General features: G+C 34.6%; 1 protein-coding gene across 2 annotated transcripts in view; it reads right to left on the reverse strand.

The window, feature by feature from the left end:
- The window catches only part of TDRD3 (tudor domain containing 3), a 226341-nt gene that overhangs the window by 148646 nt on the left and 63490 nt on the right, over positions 1–14205 (reverse strand). The window contains exons 2-3 of one of the 2 annotated variants that reach the window (XM_070799976.1): positions 10252–10336; positions 5451–5516 (exon numbers count right to left, since the gene is read on the reverse strand). In XM_070799976.1, the coding sequence (XP_070656077.1) occupies positions 5451–5516; positions 10252–10336 (151 nt within the window). The remainder of the gene's footprint in view (positions 1–5450; positions 5517–10251; positions 10337–14205) is intronic. The other variant, XM_070799977.1, reaches the window with a different exon arrangement.

Here is a 14205-nt window from a genome sequence, read left to right on the forward strand (position 1 = left end):
CCACAGATCTGAAAAGCCTTTCCTGTTAGGGCTCCACAATAATGCATAAAAGTCCTCACATACCTGGATTGGTAATAAAGCATTTTTACATTAACCTATATTTTATAATTAACTTCTACATCTTGGTTCAAAGGCAAAGCTATGAAAATAACTACAAGCAAAATATCAAACTTGAAAAAGAATCCAAAAAATATTAAACAGTTTTATAGTAAGTATATGTTTTACTTCCTTTCTGTCATGACTTTTTTCCATGATTTTTAGCTGAGAAGCTAAATATTCTACGGCCCTGTCATATCTAGAAATACAAAGCCTGCCCTGAAAAATTCAAAAATTGCAGCATATGGCTTTCCTGGCACATATAGCTCCATGCTAAAAAAATTTTATGGCCTAAAAATTAAACACAAACTGCCTACAGGAAAATCTAGCTTAGGCTTAGAAGCCTGGAGAAAAGTCATCATATTCTCACTCTCACCACTTTTTTAAATTTGTCTGAAACCCTTGCATCAAAGTTATGAGCAACCTTATTGAGAAAAACATGTGAACTGCAAAATACTATTAAAAAGTGAATGGGAGGGAAGAGAAAAGAATGTGCACAAAACTATTACATTAATTAAAAACAAAGTTAACTTGTAATTTTTGCCATCTTCAGATCAGATCAGATCAGTCGCTCAGTCGTGTCTGACTCTTTGAGACCCCATGAATCGCAGAACGCCAGGCCTCCCTGTCCATCACTAACTCCCAGAGTTCACTCAGACTCACGTCCATCGAGACAGTGATGTCATCCAGCCATCTCATCCTCTGTCGTCCCCTTCTCCTCCTGCCCCCAATCCCTCCCAGCATCAGAGTCTTTTCCAATGAGTCAACTCCGCATGAGGTGGCCAAAGTACTGGAGTCTCAGCTTCAGCATCATTCCTTCCAAAGAAATCCCAGGGCTGATCGCCTTCAGAATGGACTGGTTAGATCTCCTTGCAGTCCAAGGGACTCTCAAGAGTTTGCCATCTTACTTCCTCCCAAAATAATCAGTGATAATTAATAGAATTTAAAACTGAAGTTTCAAACTCTAGGTAACAATGCCCTTCTGAAGGTCCCAGTTTGTCTTTACAGCAAAAAAGATGTCGATTCAGTGTTCCAGGATTAACTGTCTTCTCCTAACTACTGCCATCTCTCTTATCAAACCATAGCCTTCTCCATGCCTCCTTTCCAAATGCTGAAAATGCCATATCTAAGTCTTATTAATTATGATAATAACAATACACAGCATCATCATAAGCATTTACTTTTGACTTCTCAGGAGAGGAAGTTTGAAGACTCTTCTCTACATTCCTTTAATTTACCTCTAAAAAGCATTACTGCTCCTCTGTCTTGAGGAATCTCTAGTACATTGTATGGAGCCCTGGACCTAATAAATACGCTTCCAAGAGAGTTGGAAGATACAGGACTACAACCCTTTAAAAGCGCCCACACTTGACTAATGGAAGTAGCTTGTAAAAAGACAGCCTTCTCTCTTCTTTTGCTCATTAAGTATTAGCTTCTTAAAGCTGGGGCAAATGCTCTCAAATTCTTTTTGCTTTGGCTTCGTCTCTCTTAGAAGTAGTAATATCACTGGCTGGCATAAAACTTAGTGGAAATTGTCAGAGAAGGACTCTGGCCTACTTTGATTCCATTGTACTAAGATCAATTTAGCTCAAGCAATAAAGTTCTGCATTAGGGATTGGGGCCAAAACACAGTCAATAATGAAGCATCTATTCACATTACCTCATTTACTGGATTCCGTTTTTCCCTGATAGCTCAGTTGGTAAAGTATCAGCCCGCAATGCAGGAGACCCCAGTTTAATTCCTGGGTTGGGAGATACCTGGAGAAGGGAAAGACTACCCACTCCAGTATTCTGGCCTGGAGAATTCTATGGACTGTATAGTCCATGGGGTCACAAAGAGCTGGACACAACTGAGCGACTTTCACTTTCACTTGGAGATCTCTCAGTAACAAGATACCCAAGTCAGGTAATAAATATTCATGCATTCTTAGATGTCCAGGACAAAAACACCATCCTAAATGTCTCATAATGCTCAATATTTGTCATACACATTGCACTACATTTACAATGTAGTCACACAGGTTTTCATTTAATTCTTCAATGTCATAAAGGAGATAGCATTTGAATGATGAGAAAATTAAAATCTGGCAAGATTAAATAACTTTACAGAAGTCACAAAAATATAAGTGGAAGAATAAGGATTTAAGTCCAGCTGAAAAATTCTAAAATCTGTATCCATCCAGTATGTTACCAGAATTTTTTTATTCTCCCTCTCCACATTGTATCTGAAGCTCATCAAAACTGTCTCTGCTTCCTGAGATAGCTAATCTATCTCACACTTTAAATTTTCTAAATTAGTTTTTGCAATTAGTTTCCAGCATGTTTTATTTGGAAGATCACTAGGTAATCCAGTTCTTTCATTCTTTTTTTTATTATTAAAAGAAAATTAGAAAATATTATTATTTAATACCAAAATCTGACATGATCAAGGAACAGGTAGATTACTTATTCAAATACTCTGCTTATCTTATTCACAGATTAAACTAAATTTTATTTTAAATTTTTTATTTAAAATTTATTTTAAACAACAGTTATACATAATTTAGTGTCTAGAGCCATGTCTTAATGATTCTGTCACCAATAACATGCTAAAGTGCTGGGTAATAAAGCATTCCGATAAAGGCACAAATAAAGTAACTTTTACTGTTTTAGTCTTACTTTATAGACAAAGAGCACAAGTAATTCATGTCAAAAATATATATTACTTAAACATTTATTATTGCCTAAAAGCAGTTCAGTTCAGTTGCTCAGTTGTGTCCGACTCTGTGACCCCCACAGACTGCAGCACGCCAGGCCTCCCTGTCCATCACCAACTCCCGGAGCCTGCTCACACTCATGTCCATTGAGTTGGTGATGCCATCCCACCATCTCATCCTCTGTTGTCCCCTTCTCCTCCTGCCTTCAATCTTTCCCAGCATCAGGGTCTTTTCTAATGAGCCAGTTCTTCACATCAGGTGGCCAAAGTATTGGAGATATATTTTTATATAATGTATGAAATTTTAACCAAAGACAAATGAGTAACTCCAGTGGGTTGGCTTCTAAAACTTCTATTAAAATTAATTTTCAAAACATCTTCACTAATACTGTGAAGAGAATTATATTTGGTATCAGAAGCAGGTAATGAAAGGGAAAATATAATCAAATCTGAGGAACAGAGATTTGTTTCATGTGAAAAGGGCTCACTCAATTTCTGTTTCATGTGAAAGGGCTTATTACGTACAAACTAAAGCCACATGAGCATTAAGAATAATTCAAAGGATAAAATTTGGTATAGAAAATTCTAGATTCAAATATTCTAAGTTATATCTTATTGCTGTTAGCTATATTCAAAGGAAATTCTAAAGAGACTACTTATAAAATTTTCTGAAGCAAAAATGCTCTGAGAAGTTGGAGAAAGCAGAGAAAACTCTCGCAGTACCTTTCCCTATGAGCTTTTAACAGTGGTAGGTTCTGAGAGTCCTTAAAGACAGAAAAAGAAAAAATGGAAAATCAATAATCCAGAGTGCTAGTTTTCTTATATAGACTAGTATAAGGATATGCAGGCACTGCTTTGATACTAGTTACTTCTTCTGTGAGGAACTGTTGCATTCATCAGACCTGTCCAAGACTGCTGCCTAATTTGGAGTTCTACACCCTAGAGGTTTTCTAAGTATATTTCCCAGATTGGCTGAATCAACATCCCACAGAAACCTGTTCAAAGTACAAATTCTCAGGCTCTTTCCCAGTTCAGTGGAGTCAGAAACATGGCAGTGGGCGAGGTGGGAAGCTGGCACTCTGTGTTGTAGCAGGCCTCAGGATGACTCTGATGCACACTGAGGTCAGAACTACTACCATAACCAGAAAATGAAATGCAAGGAATTGGAGAGGACTCTGAGAAGAGCAATGAAGATGAATGGAACGCCGGAGACAGAATAAACAGAGGAACCAAGATAGATGGTTTTAACAAAAAGAAACCTGTAGCAGTGACATTTACAAGATTCAAGTATATGAAGAATTATTCACAAAGGAAGGTAACCAGATGTTCTCCATTTCCCTGAGGGAAGATAAAGAAGATATTATGGACTTAAGTTGCAACATAAGAAATTTAGATTAAAATACAATTAAATTCGCTTACATAGAATATTGTTAAACATTAAAATGAATTGCTGAGGAGTCTGTAGAACTCTCTTCTCTTGAGTATCTGCTTCAAAAGCTAGGGCGGATTATAAACTCTTGTTCTCTTTCCAGCTAAATGATTACCACCTATCACATATGAGGACCAACATTTAGAAAATGTGAAAAATGTTGATACATTATAGACCTTTTGAAATTATCTAAAATTTAAAACATCTAAGGTATAGCAACTATCTTAAATACGTGAGTATTAAAATGATAAGAATACTTACTCAAACTCAAAACATACACATTCAAAGTATTTCAAATTATAAAGATGTTCATTAATAATTCAAAAAGTGAGCAACAGCATATATAAAATTTTTGATTGACACAGTTTGCACTATTTTCAAATAAAAAGAAGAAATTGAATATAAATGAATAAGAAGTAAAAAACTAACTGCTGCTGCTGCTGCTAAGTCACTTCAGTCATGTCCGACTCTGTGCGACCCCATAGACAGAAGCCCACCAGGCTCCCCTGTCCCTGGGATTCCCCAGGCAAGAACACTGGAATGGGTTGTCATTTCCTTCTCCAATGCGTGAAAGTGAAAAGTGAAAGGGAAGTCACTCAGTCGTGTCCCACGCTTAGCGACCCCATGGACTGCAGCCTACCAGGCTCTGCCGTCCATGGGATCTTCCAGGCAGGAGTACTGGAGTGGGGTGCCACTGCCTTCTCCAAAAGACTGACTAGTTGGCATCTAAAATCCAAAAATTGTATCCTTGTATTTCAAAAAAATCACTGAAAAAATTCATAACATAAATACATAAGTTATGAAAAATGATAGCAGTAACCAAATGCACAGCTTTGCCAAACTGTTCCTAACATTCTCTCACAATCTTATACTCCTATATCAATAAGTTCATTAAATAAATATGGTAACAGATACTAAAATAAAAAGATACAAAAAGGTCCTCTGAATTCCAATATCTGGTAAGTCTCACACGTAAATAAGTGTGTCACAGTTATAATTCCTAAGACAAGAGTATTTTTTTAATGTTGAAAAGTCACCAAAAGTTTAAAAGTTCGTTTTAATAATTTTCCATATGTATAGGAAGTCACTAAAATGATAACTTTGTGACTTGTTCCCTCCAAAATATTTTGAAGTTGTAGTCTTCCTTGACAAAAAATAATCCCAATAATTTAGTAGATGTTCATATTTATTGTACTTAACATAATTTAGGAAGTTAACATTTTTCTTTACCTTTTCTACCTTTCCACCATTGATGTCACTGGGGAGGAATTTCTTGCCAATTGTTCTCAAGTCTGTCTAAAATAAAAATATTATTATTAAAATAAAATTAGAGAAAAATGACTCTAAATCTAATCTCACTCACAAACAAAGATAAAATTAGTTAAGGTCTGAGTAACAGAATTTAACTATATGTTAAATGTAGCTTGTATTTCAACTGATTATGAGATCTATATATGTAAAAATCAACCATTTTCAGTCCCATATATACACTGTTTAAAGTACACCAGTAAATTAAACAGTAATATATAAGGCCTTACTTACATCTGGTCGTATTTCTCTGGGTACCCTTTTATTAAAATCTAAAACTTGATTTTATGTAAACTATATAGACTTAGTAAGAAATTAATGTCACAATCCAAAACCAAATGACTACTTTGAACAAACAGAGTATATTTTCGACAACTAAATTCTATATAACTTTGATATGCAGAGACATGAAAGTACAGTACTCTATAGGCTGTGATACTCCTAACATAAAGCTACATAACATACAAATATCCCAGAGAATATTCTTTACTACAAAAGCAGGAAGTCACAGTAAGACTGTACTGTAGTAAAAACATTTCATTTGCTTATTAAACAAATTTCAGAAATAGAAGCTGGTGAACAAAAGACTGACTACACGAAAATCCAGATGCACCTATTACTCAACAAACCAAAGCAAAACATAAAAAGGACTAAGATAAACAAAGCTATAGCATTTCTGATGCAAAAACAAAACTTCAACTACACACACAGTCTACATAAAATTTTTAAGGATTCAGTCTTCTTTAAGAAGTGAAAACTAAAGGAATAGTAAGAAATTTATTCAGAAGAAAACTAAATACTACTCATGAAAAAGGCCTAATTATTTAAGCTAAGAAATTATCTTGATGCTTGAGACAGTGAGGTTAGTTCAATAACTAAATTTGTACTTTTTTTTAATTCCTTAAATAACAGTAAACAGAGCTCTTCATTGTCTCAAGAGCAAGAGAAAAGAGACTCACAATGCATTTAATCACAAAAATTTTAAGGGAGAAATTTATGTTAGACTTAAGGCAAAAATACTATCAATAGATGATTACAATTACTGTATTATTTATAAAAGGATAACACATAGAGAAATAGGATAGTCTTCTTTGAACACCTGCTGCTGCTGCTAAGTCGCTTCAGTCGTGTCTGACTCTGTGCAACCCCATAAACGGCAGCCCACTAGGCTCCTCTATCCCTGGGATTCTCCAGGCAAGAATACTGGAGTGGGTTGCCATTTCCTTCTCCAATGCATAGAAGTGAAAAGTGAAAGCGAAGTCGCTGAGTCGTGCCCAACTCTTAGCGACCCCATGGGCTGGAGCCTACCAGGCTCCTCCGTCCATGGGATTTTCCAGGCAAGAGTACTGGAGTGGGGTGCCATTGCCTTTGAATATCTACAATAATATAATTTCACTTGAAATATCCACATACAGTCAGCTTAAGAAACAAGAATACATATTATACAACCCTCACAGATCCTTTCCAGTCTTTTTACTACCATGACTTTTATTTCTCAATGTAATGCAAGGATCATTCCTAAAGTACAATTCACTGAATGGAACTGCCAGGCAAACTAAGCCCCATATCCAAATATTTAACAATGTTTCAGATTTATCCTTTGTACAGTCTCCAATAACAGAGTGAAAGAACTATAAACCAAACCTCAAGTTGCATGCATTTTTACTTTGCAAATACTAAGCAATATATGGGGAAAAAATTCTTATCCTGGCATTTCACTGTTTTGAAGATTAAATAATACATGTGAAGCACTAAGCACAATGACTTACAAAGAATAAGCATTTAATAAGTGTTAGCTATAATGTTTACTGAATATAAAACACGCATACTGTTATTATCTGAATGCATGTAACAAGTAAATAATACAACTAAGTTCATAAAAAATCACTATTTTGAAAGTCACAGAAAAGCTGAAATATTTAAACACATATAAGAAACAGAATATATACAAATTTTATGATACATCATGGTCCTTCATTTCTGATTTTATCACTAGTTATAAAATGTAAAATAAAATGAGGCATTTATATAAAGTATTATAGAAATAAGCACTAGACTAAAATTCTAAACTTCAATTTACTGTATATTATAACTAATATGACATGTCAGAAATTCTCTAAATCCAGATAATTTATTCCTCCATAAGATCAAAAATATATTAACAATTCTATCTTCCAAAGTTGTTGTCATGCTGAAAGAAACAATGTAGTCAAAGTTCACAGAACTTTTAAAGTATCATACACACATATAAGGAAGATTATTTCATTGTTCTTTTAGCAAGATGAAAATGACCTACCAAATATTTAAACATCCTAAAATCAAAGTTAATTCTATGATTCAGATGCCATTATATCAGGATCACTAGAATAGCTGGGTCCAAAAATGCATTTATAGTGAATAACTAATTATTCAAGAGAAATATTTAACCTATAAGATGCATGTGTGCACACACAAACAACATTCCTGACTTATTTCTTCAAATAAGTTCAGCAGAGTGTCTATTTGGCAAAGCATTTTATACTATACAGAATATTAAAAGAAATTTTAAAATAATCTTTTAAAATTTTTACTATTACACATTATTTACTAATTTAAGACTAGACTATCACTTAATTTTGCTCTGAATAATGCAGGAATTCAAAACTCCATGCTGAATTTCTATATTATTCTTAAAATCCTTACTCCTCATTCTACAGAGTAAAAATTAAGAAACCTCCCACCTTTCAACATACTAATCCATGCTAAAAAGAGTTACATAGCACCTCTAAGGCTGCTACCTTTAGAAGGGCCCACTTACAAAGTTGGCCCTAAGCTGGCATCTGGGAACTTGGTACCAGAACCATTCCCTAACTGAAAATGTGGCCCACGGCCTAAATTATTTGTATTAACAATGTGATATGGTGAACACCTGCTTTCAAGGGGAGATGTCTAGAATTTTGTTGCATTCTAGGCAGAGAGTACATTTTTGAACAGCCCAATAAAAGCCTAATGGACATTCCTGGGCAGGAAACACTCTACATACATACTATTGCTTTGTTCACTGCTAGATAAAAGAACAAATTTAGTGTGTTCCCCATAGGAGGAAGAGAAGGTAAGAAAGCTTGTGCATGGATTATTCTCCCAATATGTAGTAAGTTATATATAAAAATCAATAATGCAAGTCTTTCTCAATTAGGGATTAACATCCTGCAATCACTCAAAAGTTAAAAAATTTCAACAGAAATACTGTATGTGACTGATTTTACTTCAAAGTTTAAGAACTTGAAAATTAGACTACTTGTCTGGTATAGACTTCATCCTTATTAAAAGTATTTCTTTAATTCTATTACACAGCATGATAGCTTTGGACTGGAATATTTATATATTTTAAAGAAAATTATAAAGACAAGTTAATTCACTAATAATCATCATGTACCTCTTATGTATACCAGGTCAAATACTTTGTGTTGACTTATTTTATTTAGTTTCTTACCCAATTTTTAGATAACTCAATGCTATTTACCTACATATATAAATATCAATAAGAAGAGAAGACTGTCACAAAGCCTTTTTCCTATTTAGGTCTTTTGCTTTTAGTGAACAAAGAAATAAACTGGGATTCTTTGTAACATTTTCTGAAAATAAAATTCACTAATTTGGGTGCAAGTCAAGGAAAGATAAAATGTCTAATAAATATCCCCATCTGTAGTCATGGGTAACACACATAATTTCTGAAAAACCTGTCTGTCTTACTGAATAAAACTGCAAGCTGCTAAAAAATGATAAATTTCACTATATAAATTCTATGTTTAAATTCACATTTAATTATATAAATAAAATTTTCAGTAATTGGAAAATAAAAAGTTATAGTTATATATTAATTTATATTTCATATGTTCTTATCAGTTGCCACCCTTTCTGCTTTATGCTAAACCTACTTTGCAGTGACATAATGGATTTGTCAGACAGTAATTCTCTTCTGAATTTCATTGATTATATAACATAGCATATAAATTTCATTGTTTAATAGACTGTGATTGTAAAGGCGGTAAGAAAAAAATTCCCACTAGGGTAACCACAAGATTGAAAAAAGAATATTCATTTAATCACATCTGTACTTCAAACAATTTTTATAACTCTTCAAAAAAAATCTAAAAGTCAATCTCAATTATAAAAAAGACACTGCTAAACAGATTGGTAAAGGGAGAGAGCTAGGGAAGAAAAATGTATCAAAACATTAACAGTAATTATTGGGCTTTCTTATTTTTCTGTATTTTCTGCAGTAGTCATACTGTACAGTATATACTACTTTGATCAACAGGAAAAGTTACTTCAAAATAAAAAATACAACTGTCAAGAAGCTGTAACCTAGCTAGTTTGTATGTAAATTCAATATCAATTTGTTTCTATAAATATGATCAGTTTTTACTGCTATTACATAGCTACTATAAATGAAATTTATATAATGAAATGAAATTCTATAACTGATCATAAGGTGAAAAAGTTTTAATTGCACTTTTCCCTTTTTCACTGATTTCGTATAATAGACATTAAAGAAATATATATTTCTAATAATTGGCTTATATAAGATTACCAAATTCAACAAACATCACTGCAACTTGAAATGGACAATAAAAATAAAAGACGTTCTCCACTTTATAAGAGCCAGTTTATTCTATGAGATATTTTTCATAAATATAGCTTCCAGATTCTAAATGTTTATAAGTTAATAAATAAAACCTACATTGAGAGCAATCAGGATGATGTCATTTACATTGACTTTGTCAGGAGAACTTGTACAAGCTTCAATGCCTTCATCTGAAAGATACCTGTTAAAATAAAATAAATGGCTTAATATTTTCTAAAATCAAAGTTAACCAAAATTACTTTCTTAAGTCTACAAGTAGTTTTGTTCTCTACTATTAAATGTTTCTACTGCAAATACCAGAGAGCCCTGGATACTCCCTGTTTACCATCTCTGATAGAACAGGATGGAGAACGCATACTTTTCCTTTTATGTCTTTAAAGGGATATTATGTTAATAAAAGTATCCAAATGCTTTCTAAGAAAAGCTATTTAAACATCAATATGCTTCTTAAGGAATCAATAAGCTCCTCTTCCCTGTTACACAAATACAATATCCAACTTAAATATTAAGTTAGAGTAAACTCTTAAGAGATTGACATGTGCAATAAAAATAGAACTAAAAACAGCATAGTTTTAAATTTAATCCAACAAAACTTTCCTCTCAGATACTTTCTCACATTATCTTTTCAACTCTCCTTTGTCTAACATAATGTTCCTAAGAATCTTCAATAAACACTATTGATTTCAAGTGGCACAAAGTTAGGCAACTTTTTACCTTATATCTTTTACTTTTCCTGTCTCTTTTCAGTTTTTTACTCATTGTCTTATTGCCCTTTGTTCTTTTATTCAATCCAAACCAACCATTCATCTGTAGCAATAATTAACTGAAGGGTGAAAAATTATTTAATCCAAAGGCTGGGAGGGAATCATCTCTACCAATTCAACCACGCCCAACACAACCATTTTGAAGTTCTTTGATAACTCTACAATTCACGTATCACCCCCCCACAAAAGTCCACCTGTAAAAATGCCCATGAAAATTTGGCACCTTTTGTAATCAGTATTACATACTCTGGTGCTGGCACTGCCACCACAGATAGTCTCCCACTGAAAAGATAGAGGAGTACTAGTCTAACAGAGCTAACTTTGGCTCTTCCAGAGTTGATGGTCAGCAATTCCACCATCAACTCCCAACCTTAGTCTGATTCTAAGACACCTTTACCTGAAGACAGTAATCAAAGAGCATTTGCCTTTAAGAAATAAAGGATGAATTTCTCAAAAGTAAAAGAGCAAGCAAAAAGAAATAAAAATAGAGTACAAAAAGCAATAGAAAATTAAAGCTGATAAGCCTATGAATAAGATCAAGGAGGTAAAAGAAAGGGAAGTATATAAAAATCAAAGCAAGAATGTGTTTAAAAAAATTAGATACTATTAAAAGCTTGCTGCTGCTGCTACTGCTGCTAAGTCGCTTCAGTCGTGTCCAACTCTGTGCGACCCCATAGACGGCAGCCCACCAGGCTCCCCCGTCCCTGGGATTCTCCAGGCAAGAACACCGGAGTGGGTTGCCATTTCCTTCTCCAGTGCATGAAAGTGAAAGGTGAAAGTGAAGTCGCTCAGTCGTGTCTGACTCTTAGAGACCCCATGGACTGCAGCCTACCAGGCTCCTCCATACATGGGATTTTCCAGGCAAGAGTACTGGAGTGGGGTGCCATTGCTAAGGCAGTGCTAAACTACAATGATGAATGAAGGCCAGGAGTCAAGTGGGTTACAGAGAGAGAAAAAAAAGCATTAAGTATTTAGATGTGTCACTAAGAATAAATGGTTAGGAGGCTGGAATAAATTGTACATGAGTGACCATGGAATACAAATGTTTGCTGGCAGCATAGATGGTGGAAACACTGCTTTAATTCAGAATGAGTAAGTTCACTTCCTTATTACCCTGATGATTTTTCACCATTCACAGCCACTGACTGTATCTGGCACTAACCATCTTACAAATTTAGTTCTACAAATATTAATTAACACATGATTTGTATGAAAAGAACTATGTGTGTGAATCAGTAATAAGATGATGAAAAATAAATATCTTCCTTTAAAGCATTTACAGTCTCATATAAAGCATAACATAACACATAAATAGCTACCATACAAGGCCAAAATAACTATAAACAAAATGTTATAGGAGCTCAAAGTGGCTAGGGAATGGAAAAGAATGCACAGAAAGGGCATCTCCATGAAGTAAAAAAGTATAAAACACATTCTGGGACATTCTGATTGGAAAATGGGGAAGAGATGAGAGGTCAGTATAGGCTGAGATCAATTTTAGAAAGCAAAAATATATAGAGGGATATGGGTCCTATATTAAATGCTGACTGAGTAGTTACAGAAACACAGCTTTCAAAATTCCTACAGTGCGGAAATAATATACAACGACTAATAAAATACTTCATCTTCTAGAAAGGCAACTCTTTATAATTAAAAGCTTACAGGATGTCAGATAAACTGGAAATAATCTTAAAAAGTATTCAAAGTTTAACTCTTTAGCTTTACAGGTGAAGAAAAAAATGCCTCTTTTTTCAAAGATATTAACCTAAACTTTGCTCTAAAATACCCTGATGTCTCAGATGGTAAAGAATCTGCCAGCAAAGTCAGAGACCTGGGTTTGATCCTTGGGTCAGGAAGATCCCCTGGAAAAGGGCATCACAACCCACTTCAGTATTCATGCCTGGAGAACCCCACGGAAAGAGGAGCCTGGCGGGCTATACAGTCCATGGGGTCGCAAAGAGTCAGACACAACTGAGTGACCAACACTTCTAACTTCTAAGTAAGGTAAAGTTAAAAATGCGTCCTGATTCTCAGTGTAGCAGTCTTTTCATTGTGTGAGCATGCCAAGCCTTATCTGACTCTTTGTGACCCCCATGGACTGTAGTCCACCAGGCTCCTCTGTCCATGCGATGTTCCAGAGAATACTGGAGTAGTTTGCCATTTCCTCCTCCAGGGGAATCACACTGCTTTTCAGTTCAGTTCAGTTCAGTCGCTCAGTTGTGTCCGACTCCTTGTGACCCCATGAATCGCAGCACGCCAGGCCTCCATGTCCATCACCAAATAATGCTAATATCAGAAATGTAATTCTGTTCTCATAAACAAAAGCCAACATCTATACATACCAATTTCATAATCAACTAGGCACTTTATCAACACACACAAAAAAGCACAATTAGGCAAATTAAATCAGTGCCTCCAAAGTATTGATTTATTAAACAAGAATGGTTCTAGTTTCCATGGTAAAAAATCAGGAAACTAATAACAATTAAAAAATTGTTACAACAATGAAAAAAATACCTGTCCCGTAAAATATAAAAAGGGAAGCCTGTAGGCTTCCTGAATATAAGAAATTATAAAATACAGCTCAGTCTCAATTTCCAAGTTTTACAAGTCTTCCTTCCTCACCCTTAATATTTTTTAAAAATAAGAGGACTTGAGCCTTACACCTTTACTCTGTAATTATCAAGAAACAGGAGACCCCATTCACAGGTCTCCCTAGTAACATCTTGGTGATCCTTCTGTCAATAATGGACCATTTTCACATAACTTGAGATTTGCAAATTAATCTTTTGTTTTTGTAAACATTTAAAGATGCCAGTATCATCAGTGAATAAAACAAGTGATGAAAGCAAAGTGTAATGCCCAAATCAGATTTAAGATTCACCACAATACCACAGTAACTGAAAGAAGAAGAAAACAACACAAAACCCACCAGCCTTAATGTGGTCACTGGGGGAAAAGCACTGCAAATCAGAACAGGCATGCCAGACCTGATCCCTGTGCACATCTGTACATGGACCGTAACGGGAGAGAATCATCATCAGTTTCCACAGGCGATCTCTGCACACTTACACCCAAGGGCAAAACCTTAAAGAGGAAACAAACCCTGGAGAGCTCCTGTTTACTAAAACAGCCCAGAGGCACAACTTTTTCTTCTCCTCTGGTAGAGATTTTAGTGCAAAACCACTCATTACTATTCTGAGCTAAAAACACATCGAAATAAAATTTTATTGACAAGCAAGGCAGTAAAGGGCTAAATTTCTGCATACTACAAAATATACTAAGA

Source organism: Bos indicus, chromosome 12, assembly GCF_029378745.1.
Source record: "Bos indicus isolate NIAB-ARS_2022 breed Sahiwal x Tharparkar chromosome 12, NIAB-ARS_B.indTharparkar_mat_pri_1.0, whole genome shotgun sequence".
Classification (NCBI taxonomy): Eukaryota; Metazoa; Chordata; class Mammalia; order Artiodactyla; family Bovidae; genus Bos; species Bos indicus.